The sequence below is a fragment of the Tursiops truncatus genome, chromosome 10 (assembly GCF_011762595.2).
Source record: "Tursiops truncatus isolate mTurTru1 chromosome 10, mTurTru1.mat.Y, whole genome shotgun sequence".
NCBI lineage: Eukaryota > Metazoa > Chordata > Mammalia > Artiodactyla > Delphinidae > Tursiops > Tursiops truncatus.
The window spans coordinates 42,524,538-42,538,837 of NC_047043.1; the positions used below are offsets into that span (position 1 = coordinate 42,524,538).

Genomic DNA, 14,300 nt, shown 5'->3' on the forward strand with positions numbered 1-14,300 from the left:
TAAAAAATTTAGTCATTCATATTTATAATACAGAAACATATTCAGAGTATTTGTTATGTTAAAAAGTGACTAGTTATAAAATAGTATGCACATCATGGTTCCAATCATATACAAATGTGTACACAGTTGAATATATGTTTTCATATATATACACACACAAATAACACATATACACAGAAATAATATATATACAGATACACACACAAATAAATATGTAAATGTAACTGGGAGATATGCATGTATGAATATGACTAAAAGTAATTATTACATGATTAAGTAAAATAAATAAATCAATACACATGCACACACATATACACACTTGCCTCTCTTTTTAGAATTGGACATCAAACACAACATTCAAACCAACTTTAAATTTTTTACTTCATTTTTCTATCTGAAAATCATTTTGACAGAATAAGCATTTAGACATTTAAGAATTTAGAACGTATTTTAACAAATGACCTTTCTTCATTTTTTACCAGGTTGTAAGGAGGTATCATTCTTGGGATACAGTAGTGGTATTAGGGGAGAAAACAAACAGACAAACAAGCAAACAAATAACACTCCCTCACCTTATGTGGTATCAGTTTTAGGTGCAAAGGCAATTACAGATTAGAATCACTTTTTAAAAAAATCACTAAAATTCACATTTTAAACTATTCTAAGGTATTAGGCAGACATTTCGCAACAGAGTCAATGGTGATTAGGAATTTGGTGTCTACTCAGCTCTTATTTGTGTGTTTTATCAAAAGTAGCATGTTAGGTATTACTCACTTTGGGGCCTTGTAGTCCTGGTTTTCCTGGAGGACAAATACAGGGAGCTGCCGTTGAACCAACATCACTGGGACCATTGAAGCACTAAAAGACAAAAATGGAGATAAAGGCACATGGCAAGACACATACATATGTGCACATATGCCTGTATATGTCTATATGTGTGTGTGAAATGGTAAAGATATCTTATATTTACTGTCCAATTTTATTTAGTCCAATCCAATAAGAAATTCAGAATCACAAAAAAGCTATGAATACTAGATACATTCAAACTACATAAAGATGGGTTCTATTTATCTAACATACTTACAATTGTTGGAAGGAAGTTAAACAGTCCCACAATGCAAATACTACCTTAAGGAGAATAATAGTATCCAGGCCTACCTCACCGTTCTGAAAGAAAAACAACAACAAATGTGTTTTAAGACATGTTTCTAATTAAATGTCTAAATTATCTTCTTAATTTACAGATATTTCCTTGTCCAGGGTAGAGATAAATGAAGTATCAAAACCAGCAAGAGCTAAAACATTTGCTTGCAACGATACTAAAACATTACCTATTTATGTTATTCCCACATTTATAATAGGATAAAGGAAGGAAATTAGCAATGATGGAGAGTGTGCTTGGTATAACAGCCACACAAGAACAAAAATACCTCAATGTGGGGTTTATACGCTCTCTTGAACTTTCTGGGAATCACTTAAGAACCAGAGAAAAAGCCAAAACACATCTAAGCAAGTCGCAAACTGCATGCATTCAATTTTTTTTTTTTTTTTTTGCGGTACGCGGGCCTCTCACTGTTGTGGCCTCTCCCGTTGCGGAGCACAGGCTCTGGACGCGCAGGCGCAGCAGCCATGGCTCACGGGCCCAGCAGCTCCGCGGGCATGTGGGATCTTCCCGGACCGGGGCACAAACCCGTGTCCCCTGCATCGGCAGGCGGACTCTAAACCACTGCGCCACCAGGGAAGCCCGTGCATGCATTCAATTTTATGCAATTTACTTTAGAAAAGCTTCTTACTAAGCCATCTATTTCTTACTGAATGACACACAATTTTAAAATAGGTTAATAATCTTTCCAAACAATAACAGATTAGATCAGAAAATGAGAAGGTGGCAATGAAGATGAAAAGGGTAAACAAGCCTGAAAAAGTCATACCTGAGAGTGAGGAAGGAGCCATAAAAACACAGAAAAGTGGATGTGAGAACACAGAATCTACAATCTCACTTTATGCTTCTATTATATGCGGGGTCATAGTCATGGCATAACATCAATGGAGAAATAGCAATAAATCAAGTATGTACAATGGACTCTCAAAATGAAATAACTTCTTAATGCTTTTAGGAGAGATTTATATTCCAAGTTATAAGTATCTAAAATAAATATTATAGTGTTTAAACAACTACTTAAGTAGAAAATCCAGAATGAATCATTTCTAGAAGCTTCCATCTTTGATTTTATTACAGATCCTTCAAATGTGCTGCTCTATGTCCTCAAATTTTCAGACTATGGATCCATAATTTATTCAGTTTGATAGGAAATAAGAAAATGATGACAGCATGACTATACAAATGAAAAGAACTACGTAGGGTTCAAATATGACTGGAAATCCACATTGTCAAAAAGTTTTATGACATTTTACCTTATTTTCACTAGCAACAATATACTGTTTCTTGCCCAGGGGAAAAGGGATTGATCTCACACACACACACACACACACACACACACACACACACACACTCACACACGTATATGATCAGACTCTATATAACATTTTAGCTTATAATCTTTTTCTTCCTAACGCATTAATGAAAATAGCTAAATAAATAGAAATTTGCTTATATCCTAGAATTATAAGAAAATCCTACTTGGGTGGCAACAACAACAAAAAGAAAAATTTATACTCATTATGGTTTGAGAAAACGTGCTAGTAAACAGGAAAATGAATAATTTTCCATTCTTCAGAATTGTGCCACGTGAGGTATTTCACCCACACATTTAATAAAGTATAGAAATGTATTTTACTTACTGGACATTCAGACAACGAATTCTACGTTTTTCTAGAGCAGGTCTATCCCTGCTTCACTTGAGTAGTGGAACAATCAATCTGAGATGAGAAAATATTTCCCGTGGTCTTCCATTTACACTTGTACGCATTATAATTTTATTTCAATTATGAACCTCAAAATATGTTTTAATCAGTGTCATTTTATTTGCATTGACAATGAAGAAACAAATTAACTCTATATGTTAAATTAAAGCTCGTATATTATCTGCGTTTTATTTCTTGCTTTGAAAGTACTGAAGCAACACTTAGGAAAATATAATTCATCGTACTCACAAATCCAGGAATCTCACATGCTGTCTCCCGGTTGTTCTGCTCTGGGTCACAGTAGATTCGTAACTTTTGGACATCAAACTAGAAACATAAAACCAATCAAGTAAAAGTTGAGGCCCAAGCAAATTGTTTTATAAAAGCAATTCACATACACAGAAGCAGCCAGTGTAGTTAGCAATCATATAAAATATAGATCGAAACACTTAGCTTCGTTAACAATAAAAATACAATAAGCAATAAACATACAAAATTTAAATACTTAACATATAATGTAAAGATGTGACGCAACAAAACTCCTAAGAAAAACTTCCCTAGCACCAAAAACAAACCTCTGACTTCTTTGGGAAACCCAGTGGAGCTTCTGTAGTATCCTTCTATTAAGAGCTCATCTAGACGGCATTTCCTAGACAACTTAAAAGCTTTCCCAGGCTTTCTGTGTTTACCCTACATCTCTTCACATCCCTGATTGCACAGAGTCAGGTCAAGAAACCATCTTTAGTTTCAGCGATTTAGTTCTTGGCACGGAGTATTGTGTGATGAGTAAGCCCAGCACCTGTCACTATTTAAATATTTACTACAATTTGACGTGTAACATTCATACATAGAGACCATATGTGTAATCCTACATTTGAATATGACACAGTCTTCCCTTAATAGAAACAGAGTAGGAAAGACATACCTTTTCAAATAAAGGATTTTTCAAGAAATGGCTATCTTTTACATACACACTTCTCAACCTGCACACAGATATTCTAGTTTAAAGAGATACCAAAATAGTCACCGTTTTGTTTATGAAGAACACTGACATGCATTAATCTAATTTTATCCTCACAGCTGCAAAGAAATTTTTACAAGCCCCGATCACAGCTGTCATCCTTTCCCAAATTCATGATATATTCTATGCTTCTCCTGGGAAATATGAAATTGATGGTCCATAAGAACATAGATTCTACCCTGCACCTAGGGGAACAAATTTCTAAGAATTATTATATTGTTTGATTTTTCATTTTCATACACACACACAATTTCACTAATGAACTGACCACATTTTCATTAAGTCTCTTAAAGCAATTAAGTTAAATACAGTTAAATGGAATAAATACTATCACCAAAGCTCCATTTTATATAATACGAAAAGCAGATCATTTTTATCCACCTGAACGGTTTCTTCTTTCCCAGAGTATTTTCCAATTTGGGTTTGCCCACTGATGAACAGCCCTAAAACTGGATGTAAGGGCTTGTTTTCAATTTGTTGATCATCAATATACAGAGTTACATCTTGTTCGGTTACTAAGAGACGAATTTGATGCCAGCCTTCATCAAATAATGTCTGTAGGAAGAAAATACAGCAGATTCATAAATAGAGTTCCAAACAATCTTTTCGTTTCTTTGTTGTCATCAAGTGTAAATCCATACCACCCAGATTGATCGTATCATATTCTAACTCACCCTGACCCAAGCTGGGTCTCAAAGGCCACCCAGCAATTATTTTAATCCCTAGCTGCATTTCCATTTCACATCTCAAAGTGGCTGTACCAAAGTATTTACTGAAACAACTCCCTCAAGGTCACAGATAAGTTCCTAATGTCCCAATCCAAGTGGCTTCTTTCATTCCCTCATTTTATTTACTTCATGGCAACTGTGGACCCTGTAACTAGTCCATCCGCATTGATGGTCTCAGCTTCCGTGATTCAAACCATCTTGATCACCTTCATTCCTTCTTCTACAACTGTCCATTCTCTATCTCTTTGAGGGTTCATTTTCCTCAACCTGCCTTTTAATGAGGGCATTCCCCACAGGTCGGTCCTTCACCTTTTCCATTCTCCCCTTGATGATCTCATTCATTCCAACAGTTCAGTTATAACTTTTATGGAATATCTCCCATATCCACATTGACATCCTGGACCTCTTTCTCACATATGGTACCTATAATTCTAACATTGGCTAGAATAATTTTGCCAGGAGTTTCACAATCAGTCTGACAGAGTATGTAACAAAATGAACTTGAACTATCCCCCAAACTTTCTTCCTCTCCCGATTTCCCTGGGATAATAGTATCCTCAGTTTCTAAACCATACAAGTGCCTTTACCTCTTTCCCCTTCCCTCAGTTGCCATAACAAATAGATGCAAAATTCTACCAAGGATGTGTCTTAAACACGACTCAAATTCACTTCTCCATTGCCATTCTCATTGCCATAATTTAGGCTCATAGATGTCTTGTTTTATTTGAATAATTTTCAAACACATCTCAATCCCTATCCCTTCCCTCTCCAAGCCAACCTTCTTACCTCTACTAGAATTAATATTATTAATTTCTGTATTCCTAGGACCTAGTCCAATTCCAGGAAAGAGTCAAAAGTATTCTTTACAAGAGAAGAAGGGAAAGAAGGAGAGGAGAGAGCTACTTTGACCATGACACGCCTGTGATCAAGACCTTTTGATGGAATCCCGTCATCCACTGATTGAAATGCAAAACCCTTTGTACGGTTCCCACGTCCATGCAAACTGAGCTTATACCTTTCTAGCTTTTCTTTCATGTATCTTATACTCCAAACACAGGGGGCACCACGTTCTATTCTATAAATAAAAACCCTGCATTTCACCACACATGACTACTCAATAATGAACCATTAACTTCCGTGTCCTTCTCTCTCTCCAACAAAATCCTGTACATCCTTCATCCTACATTCCAAAAACCATCTCATTTATGAAGACTGGCCCACATTTTGTATTAGAATCCACTTTTCCTTCCACAGTCCACTAACTTTTCGTACTTCTTTTAGATACCAGAAGCACTGAATATCCCATTATAAATAAATTCCTTGAAGATTAGAAACATGCCTTATTCATTTGTCATTTCTCACAGAACCTAGCACATTGCCTTTAACGAAAATAGTAGACAACAATTTTTTTAAAAATGTATTCTGCTTACCAAATGAAGAAATTGGATAAATGCATAATTTCATGTACAGCCTTGTATATTTCCTAAATTATATAATGTACAATTTGACTATCATAATTACAGTAATAATCAAAATGTAATTGATTTTATCATGGCATCTATATTCTGAACACATTTGACTTGAAAAATACACTTTTAGTTTATGAATTTTATTAAATATATGCTCCTTTTGGGAATATAAGCTGTCATCCAAATAAATGTGAATTCTGTACATATTTCCTACCTGTATTTAATGTTCTGACAAATATGAATTTATCTCAATATCCTGTAGGACATGGCAGTACAAAATAGACAAACACAGACTTTGAAAGTGACCAGACCTAAATTAAATTCCTGATGTCACCACTTACTAGCCATGTTACTTGGAAAGAGAATTTAATATCCTTGAACTTTGGTATTTTATCTTTAAAATGAGAGCAATAGCTTCTTCCTTGGGTGATTATTATAATTAAATGTTCCTGGCACCTAGAAGCAGGCACTCAAAAATGTTAGTTCCTGCACCCCTTAATCTCATATGAATTAAAAAACAAATTTTCACTAAAAATAGAGTTGCCATATATGATCCAGAAATCCCACTCCTGGACATATATCTGGACAAAACTATAATTCAAAAAGGTACATGCACCCCTATGTTCCTAGCAGCACTATTTACAATAGCCAAGACATGGATGCAACCTAAATATCCATCGACAGATGAATGGATAAAGAAGATGTGGTACATATATACAATAGAATATTACTCAGCCATAAAAAAGAACAAAATAATGCCATTTGAAGCAACATGGATGGACCTAGAGATTATCATACTAAGTGAACTAAATAAGACAGAGAAGGACAAATATCATACGATATCACTCATATGTGGAATCTAAAATATGACACAAATGAAATTATCTATGAAACAGAAACAGACTCACAGACACAGAGACCAGAACTGTGCTTGCCAAGGGGAAAGGGGGGTGGGAAAGGGATGGGCTGGGAGTTTGGGATTAGTAAATACAAACTATTATGTATAGAATGGATAAACAACAAGGTCCTACTGTATAGCACAGGGAACTGTATTCAATATCCTGTGATAAACCACAATGGAAAAGAATATGAAAAAGAATACGTATATATATGTATAACTGAATCAGTTTTCTGTACAGCAGAAATTAACATCACATTGTAAATCAACTCTACTTCAATTAAAAAAGAAACAAATATTCTTCCTTTGTTCCTTTTAGTCAATGAAGCAAAATTAAAATATGAAATCAATATTTTTTCAGTCAGGTTCAAATTATGGCTCTCCTCTCCCAAAACACACAAACCTGATGGTCATTCCCCGTGAATACCAAAATCATACCCAAGCATCTTTACCTTAACTCGAGGGTCAGCAAAGGTGACCAGTTGTGAGCCATTAATGATGCTGGTTGTTGTAAATAATAAAGTTTTATCCACTCCATTTAAAGTAACTGCTATTTGTGGCCTTCCGTCAATGGTTAAAATTCTCCATAAATCCCACACTTTTTTGACCTTAAATCTCTGAGTGGAGACAAATACATATGATGGAGGAAGACCTTCTGGGAAAACGTTGCTGGAAAAAGAAGAACATGTATGAGCTTAAAGAATTCTCAACATGTCTACAGAAACATCAAGAAAACGCTGTATCGACACATAACGTTTACCTTGTGAGTTCTGATAAATCGACTTTTGATGTCACTTCATATCCTTTTATCTTTGTTGGTGAAAGCTGAATTCTTTTCTTAGCCTTTTTCTTTACACCCAAACCTAAAAGAATATCAAACCCCTTCTCATCACGAGCTGCCACTGGAATTCGTGTTGGACAGACAGATTCTATAAAGCAAAAGCAAAAGGGGTAGAAGTTGATTAATCATGGGTTACTTCAACAAAAAGAAAATCAAGGGAGGAATATTAAAGAACATAGAATTATAAAATTTCTATATGCACACATATGTATGTAAATGCATTTCTGAGAAAACACGTGGGAGTGTATTTGGTATTTGAGAATGAAGTCTCAATTGCCTTCTTTCTCCCTAAAAGGGGATGAAAAAAAAACAGAAATGTAAAAGGCACATTTGTTCATGGATTGTTTTAAGGGCAACACTATGCTGAAATTTACACTTCACTATTTTGAATATGAGGCAACTTAACACCTGGCCAGTAGGAGAGGGCTGGAGCAGGATTCATGATTCTCATCCAAGATTTGCTGGTAGTCACGCACCCTTGAATAATGCTCTCAAATTTCTTGGATCTAGGAGATGAATTCTGATTGCTTTCTTGCATTCCCAGCATTTGAAGGGTAAGAAATGTGTGTTGTTCCCAATGTTCTTTCCAGTTCTAGCAGTTTATAATCCTACAGTTCAAATATCTTGGTTCTCTCACTCTGGAAAAAACTTAACTGTACATCTTTTCTGTTCATGGAAAATCTTCAAATGGGCTTATTATCTCATCTATGATTAATCAGATTATATATTATATTAATCACATTTATAAATGAATAAAGACTTTTTCCTTAAGAAGAATCATTAAGGTTTGCATTATACAGTCATTTTTTTAAATTTAATTTTATATTTTTATACAGCAGGTTCTTATTAGTTATACAGTCATTTATATAAATTATAAAAATGTGATACGCTTTTCAATTCTCTGGGAAACCAGTGTCTCAAATTATGTGGAAAATTCTGTTTGGTTGCAATGCTATTAAACTGTCATACTGTAGGAATGTTGCAATATTTTCAGATTCTTCCAAGGCCATCGTATAACATACTCATTGAGCCTGACTGCTTATATTTTATAGAGCAGCTAAGAGAATAAAAGAACAAACTCCACTAAAGGTACTTTAAGATAATCACTCTCTTACAAAACATTAAGAAAAGGGAAAAATATCATATTTATAAAACAGTAAAAAGTAAAGAGATGAATTTTGTTAGCCCAATAATACTGTCATAACTTGTACCATAGACTATTAGAAATTAAATAAAGGTTTGATATAAATAAAATTAGCTGTATTCCTGGGAAGGGAGGGGCATTTTTCCTCTTCAGGTCTGAGGATACTGAGTTTTTGTTTGTTTGTTTGTTTGTTTTTTAAGTAGCTTTACTGAGGTAAATTGATACTCAGTAAACTAAACATAAAGTTTACCATCTGATTAGTTTTGACATATGTATACACCTGTAAAACCATCACCACCGACAAGATAACGAACATATGCATCACCCCCAAAAGTTTCCTCATGTTCGTTGCAATCTCTGTCTGTCACCATTCACTACCCCACTCCCATCCCCATTCTCAGGCACCACTGATATGCTTTCTGTCACTACAAATAAGTTTGAATTTCGTATAGTTCTATAAAAAATGGACGCATATTGTATGTACTCCTTCTTGTCTGGCTTCTTTCATTCAGCATGATTATTTTAGATCCACTCTGGTTGTGTGTTTCAGTAGTTCATTCTTTTTTGCTGCTGATTAGAAGTCCATTGTATGGATATATCACAATTTATCTGTATACTTATTGATGGACATTTGAAACATTAATATTGGAAATAAAATAAAGGTTTGATATAAATAAAAGTAGATGTGTTCCTGGGAAAGGAGGGGTATTTTCATCTTCAGGTCTGAGGGTGCTGAATTTTGAAGGGACCTATTCAACCACATTCTTCTTCCTCTGGGAAGCTTAGAGCTAACTGATGGGAAGATACAGGAACCAGGCAAACAGAAGATGCTGGTTAGAGGCGTGATCCAGTGAGTCTGATGAGACTGTACACTGTAATTAACCACCCCCGCCTGGCAGCCCAGCAGGGCTGATTCAATCCCCACCCACCTCAGGAGCAGGACTGCCTGTTAAGTTCACATATGATCTAAAGCGGAAAGGGAACACCAGCTCCACAGACCTGCTGATCCAAAGGGAAGAACATCTAAGGCACTTCGCCAGCTAGGACCAGCTTCTTTTATCAAACTCCCTTATCCGAAAATGCCTCTTCTCATCAGTGGTAAAGAGTGAAAGAAGGTGCAGAGAGATCAGAAAAGTCAATCTATATACTCATTGCAGCATCGGTTTTAGTTTTGAAGAATGAGAACCAAAAAGAAATTGCCTGAATCAAGAAAAAAGCCAATTCAGGTGAATTTTGAGCAGAAGAGTGACAAATCAGACTTCACTATTAAACCATCTTTGCATTTTGAAATAATCCCTATTCTGACAAATATTATTCCTTTACTACATTACTGGACTAGTGTTTTATTTAGCAAACCTTTTCATCTCTACTTAAAACTGAGATTTGTTATAATTTTAAAACTTTTTAATATAAAATCAAGATGACTTATTAAAAAAAAGTCAGTCTGGCTGAAGTCCCTCCACATGAAAACATAAGAAGCAGAAAATAAGTGTCCCAATAATACTGTATGACTGAGTTGAAATCATAAATCAATAAACTAAATTAAATTTTTCCTGTCATTATGATGCAGGGTTTGTTTCTAGCAGGGGGCAGGGTAATATAGAACAATAGGAGGCCTCACTTCAAATGCACTTGATTTAAAACTGCAAAAGAAAGAAGTTCAGCTGAAAAGAAAATGTGTTAAACATGACATCATATAAATATTCAGATTTGAATTGCTCCTCTGATTTACTGTACAAAAGAGAAGTTATAAGATGGTAAACAAAGAGCTCCAACTGAAGACCAGAATCTGAGGTTTAGACCTCAGCCTCTCTCTTAACCTCTCATGAACCTCTGGCTTCTCATCTGTGACATAAGAATAATGATCTCCTTCACAGGGATTTTTTTGGGATCAAATGTGATGAAGTATGTAAAAATGCTTTGTAACTTCAAAATAGCATGCACGTGGGGGGGATAAAGCAAGTATTGTGTTCATCCTTTTTCTTTAATCAAATTTTTGCACTGTATTCTAATCCCCAGAATTGTATAGGAAACAGTGTGGCATGGTTCGTGAAATCAGGAATGTAAATTAACAATCATGTTACAGCCACATTTTCATTACCACTTAGTACATCTCATTAGGAGAAATGTATTTAGATAATTATATTTTCTTTTTTTTTTTGGCTTTCAATTTTTTTAAATTGTAAAATATACATAACATAAAATTTACCATTTTGACTATTTTTAAGTGTACAATTCATTGCCATTAACTACATTCAAATGTTGTATAACCATCACCACTATTTCCAGAAAAGTTTTATTATTCAGAAACAGAAACTTTGTACCCATTAGACCATAACTCCCCATTCCTCTCTCCTCTCAGCCCCTGGTACACCCATAGTTTTTTGAAGAAATAATTTTTCTTCCAAATTTGCTCACCTACAAGAATAATAAAATACCCTTACACATGGAAACTGAAAAGTAAAATATAGTTAAAATGCTCAAATACAGTTTGTATGTTTGCATATACCTAGCTAGAGGAAACAGATAAAAGAAAGTTTCCATATATAAAAAGCTACTTTGATTGCCAACCAACAATTCTTCCACAAACTTCTAGGGAAACAGAGGTCAATAATTAACTTCCCTATTGTGTAGGAAAAAAGAAATCTATGTATAACTATACAAACACATACAGAGAGGGGAATGGATACTGGAATTAAAAACTGGAACTTGGAAGCTGTCATTTTAAGTACCAGGAAAATCAAATGCTAAGAGAGAGTCAGTTGGGACTTGCTATAACACATACAACAGGTAAGTAGAACAATCTAGATAAAGCAAGTTAGTTTAAAGGAGTGCATTCAGGAGCAAGAACCAAAAGAAAAACCTCAAAGCCTTAAGTTCACAAATGGTTTCCTACACAGACTACACAGTTATAATTTTATTTGACTCTAATATGTTCAGAGAGTATTCAGAAAAGGAACACTTTCTGGGGTGGAGCACACATTAGTCCACTTACTTTAAACACTGAGGTCCAGTAATAATTGCTTTTCTGTTAAATCCCAGGGCTTAGTAGTATAAGTAATTCAGTCTTATTAGGATCATAAAAATGTGTTTTATTTAAAATCCTGCCATGGACAAGAACACAAAAACTGTGTATCTCTTGAGTCTAACCAGGGAAATCACATGTGTCTAGCTACAGCTTTCTACTTATAAGTTAATATGATAGGGGGACTATTACATTAATTAATAATGAACACATTATTCCAGATCACACCTAGCCTAGTTTATAAGTGCCTACTTAATCCAATTGCAAGATTGTTTGTAAGTCCACCCTCTGCAGAAGTCACATATTTTAACTGACAACTGGGAATTTTATAAGGAGATTTGTGGTCAGAGACCAAAAGTAATTTTAGTGATCCAGACCCGATAATCCAATAAAACATAGTTGTCTACGGTGCCCCTGGTACAGTTTAGGTCTGTGAAAGCCAGCTTCTTTAAACTTTCCTGGATTGAACTTGGTTTTAATGGTAAGGCAAACATAAGTATAGGTGCCAAAGATAGACAATCCTCAATGGCATGTAGTGGCAATTTAAAACATTTGCCTTCCTGAAGGTCTATTATATCACCATGGACTTTAACATCATGTACAAATTTATAAAAAAGGAGGCACATTCACCAAGATTGTGATAAGTTAGACTCCATCCCATCATATTGGAAATACACTAAAATAACAATAGCAAATCTGAAATAAATTATCCAAGCAGAAATTCTCTTACTAAAGCCCAAGTTCACAAAGTTTCTTTTCTCATCACATGACTGAATGATCTCATTCTCTTTTACCAGCAAGTAATCCCACTGTCCTGAAATATAGGTTGATTTAGAATCCTTCATCAGAGGAAGATGTCTGCCAAACGCATGGCTGACAGTAGGACATAGTAAGTGTAGATTTTTATAACACTCCTTTCAGTGGTGAGTCAATGGGATCAATAAACTCCAATTAGCCTTAAGTACAACTTATGCACAAACCAGAAAAGTCAAAATTTTTTTCACCAGTAAGTAGCCTCACCAACATAGAAGATATTATTTTTCAACACTAAGAAAAAAATATAAGAAATGGAAACCCATCCTTGCCTTAAAAAATAGCTAAGGAGAATACAATTTTAAAGGCTTACAAAATTACAGAACAACTCATCTGGTTTTGCCATTTTTCATTGTAAAGCCATTGATTATGTAATGAAATGCTTTTTTTTTTTTTTTTTTTGGCTGCATTTGGTCTTCGTTGCTGCGCGTGGGCTTTCTCTAGTTGCGGTGAGCGAGCGCTACTCTTCATTGTGGTCTGTGGGCTTCTCATTGCAGTGGCTTCACTTATTGTGGAGCACGGGCTCTAGGCACACAGGCTTCGGTAATTGCAGCACATGGGCTCAGTAGTTGTGGCACACGGGCTTAGTTGCACTGTGGCATGTGGGATCTTCACAGACTAGGGCTCGAACCCATGTCCCATGCACTGGCAGGTGGATTCTTAACCACTGTGCCACCAGGGAAGTCTGAAATGTTTCTAAGTTATTTTTTCCTCTGACCAAATACTATAGATGAAGAAAGGTAGTGTGTCTTGCCTTTACACGTATCCAGACAATAGTCTGTGTCCAATTCCTGTAACTCATTCTTTACTCCTTTTCTTTTCCATTTTTAATTTGAATTGGAAGAACTTTTGTCAGATATTACATTTATGCATCATTTTAACATACAAACTCTATTTTTTTAAACAAACATCGATGCATCTTAACATGTTCCTCTGCTGCTCTAATATCTAGCATACTGATATTAACATTCATTAGATGTGGTCTCTCTCACTGACAGGGCTAGCCTTCATAACCAGTAGGATATTGTAGAAATGAAGGGGTGTGGCTTGCAAGTCTAGACGATGAAAGACACTGCAGCCCCCCCCTTGCTCTCTTGGACCACTCACTTCAGGGGAAACCAGCTGCCATGTTGCAAGGATGCTCCAGCAGCAACTTGGAGACGTCCATGTGACCAGGAACTGAAACCTCCTGCCAATAGCCAGCACTGACTCACCAATCTTGTGAGTGAGTCACCTTGGAAGCAGACCTTCTAGCCCCAGTCATGCCTTCAGCGGTCTGCCGCCTCAACTGACATCTTGACTGCAATTCCTTGGGAGAACCTGAATCAGGACTATTCAGCCCAGCTTCACCCATGTCCCTGATCCACAGGAACTGTATGAGATAATAAATGTTACTATTATTTAAACTGCAAAAAAATAAAATGAGATAAAATAAGGTCTCTATCACCAAGGTTGGAGGCAGCCACTTAGCCTAAGATTTCACTTCAAGAAAGTGA

The 14,300-nt window shown here is 35.6% G+C and overlaps 1 protein-coding gene across 3 annotated transcripts in view; it reads right to left on the reverse strand.

Moving 5' to 3' along the window:
* COL21A1 (collagen type XXI alpha 1 chain) overlaps positions 1-14,300 on the reverse strand; it is a 186,351-nt gene that overhangs the window by 99,629 nt on the left and 72,422 nt on the right. The window contains exons 4-9 of one of the 3 annotated variants that reach the window (XM_073810876.1): positions 7,742-7,910; positions 7,434-7,650; positions 4,268-4,441; positions 3,115-3,192; positions 1,159-1,167; positions 775-858 (exon numbers count right to left, since the gene is read on the reverse strand). In XM_073810876.1, coding sequence (XP_073666977.1) covers positions 775-858; positions 1,159-1,167; positions 3,115-3,192; positions 4,268-4,441; positions 7,434-7,650; positions 7,742-7,910 — 731 coding nt within the window. Of the gene's footprint in view, positions 1-774; positions 1,051-1,158; positions 1,168-3,114; positions 3,193-4,267; positions 4,442-7,433; positions 7,651-7,741; positions 7,911-14,300 lie in introns of those variants that run through there. The other 2 variants (XM_073810874.1, XM_073810873.1) reach the window with 2 other exon arrangements.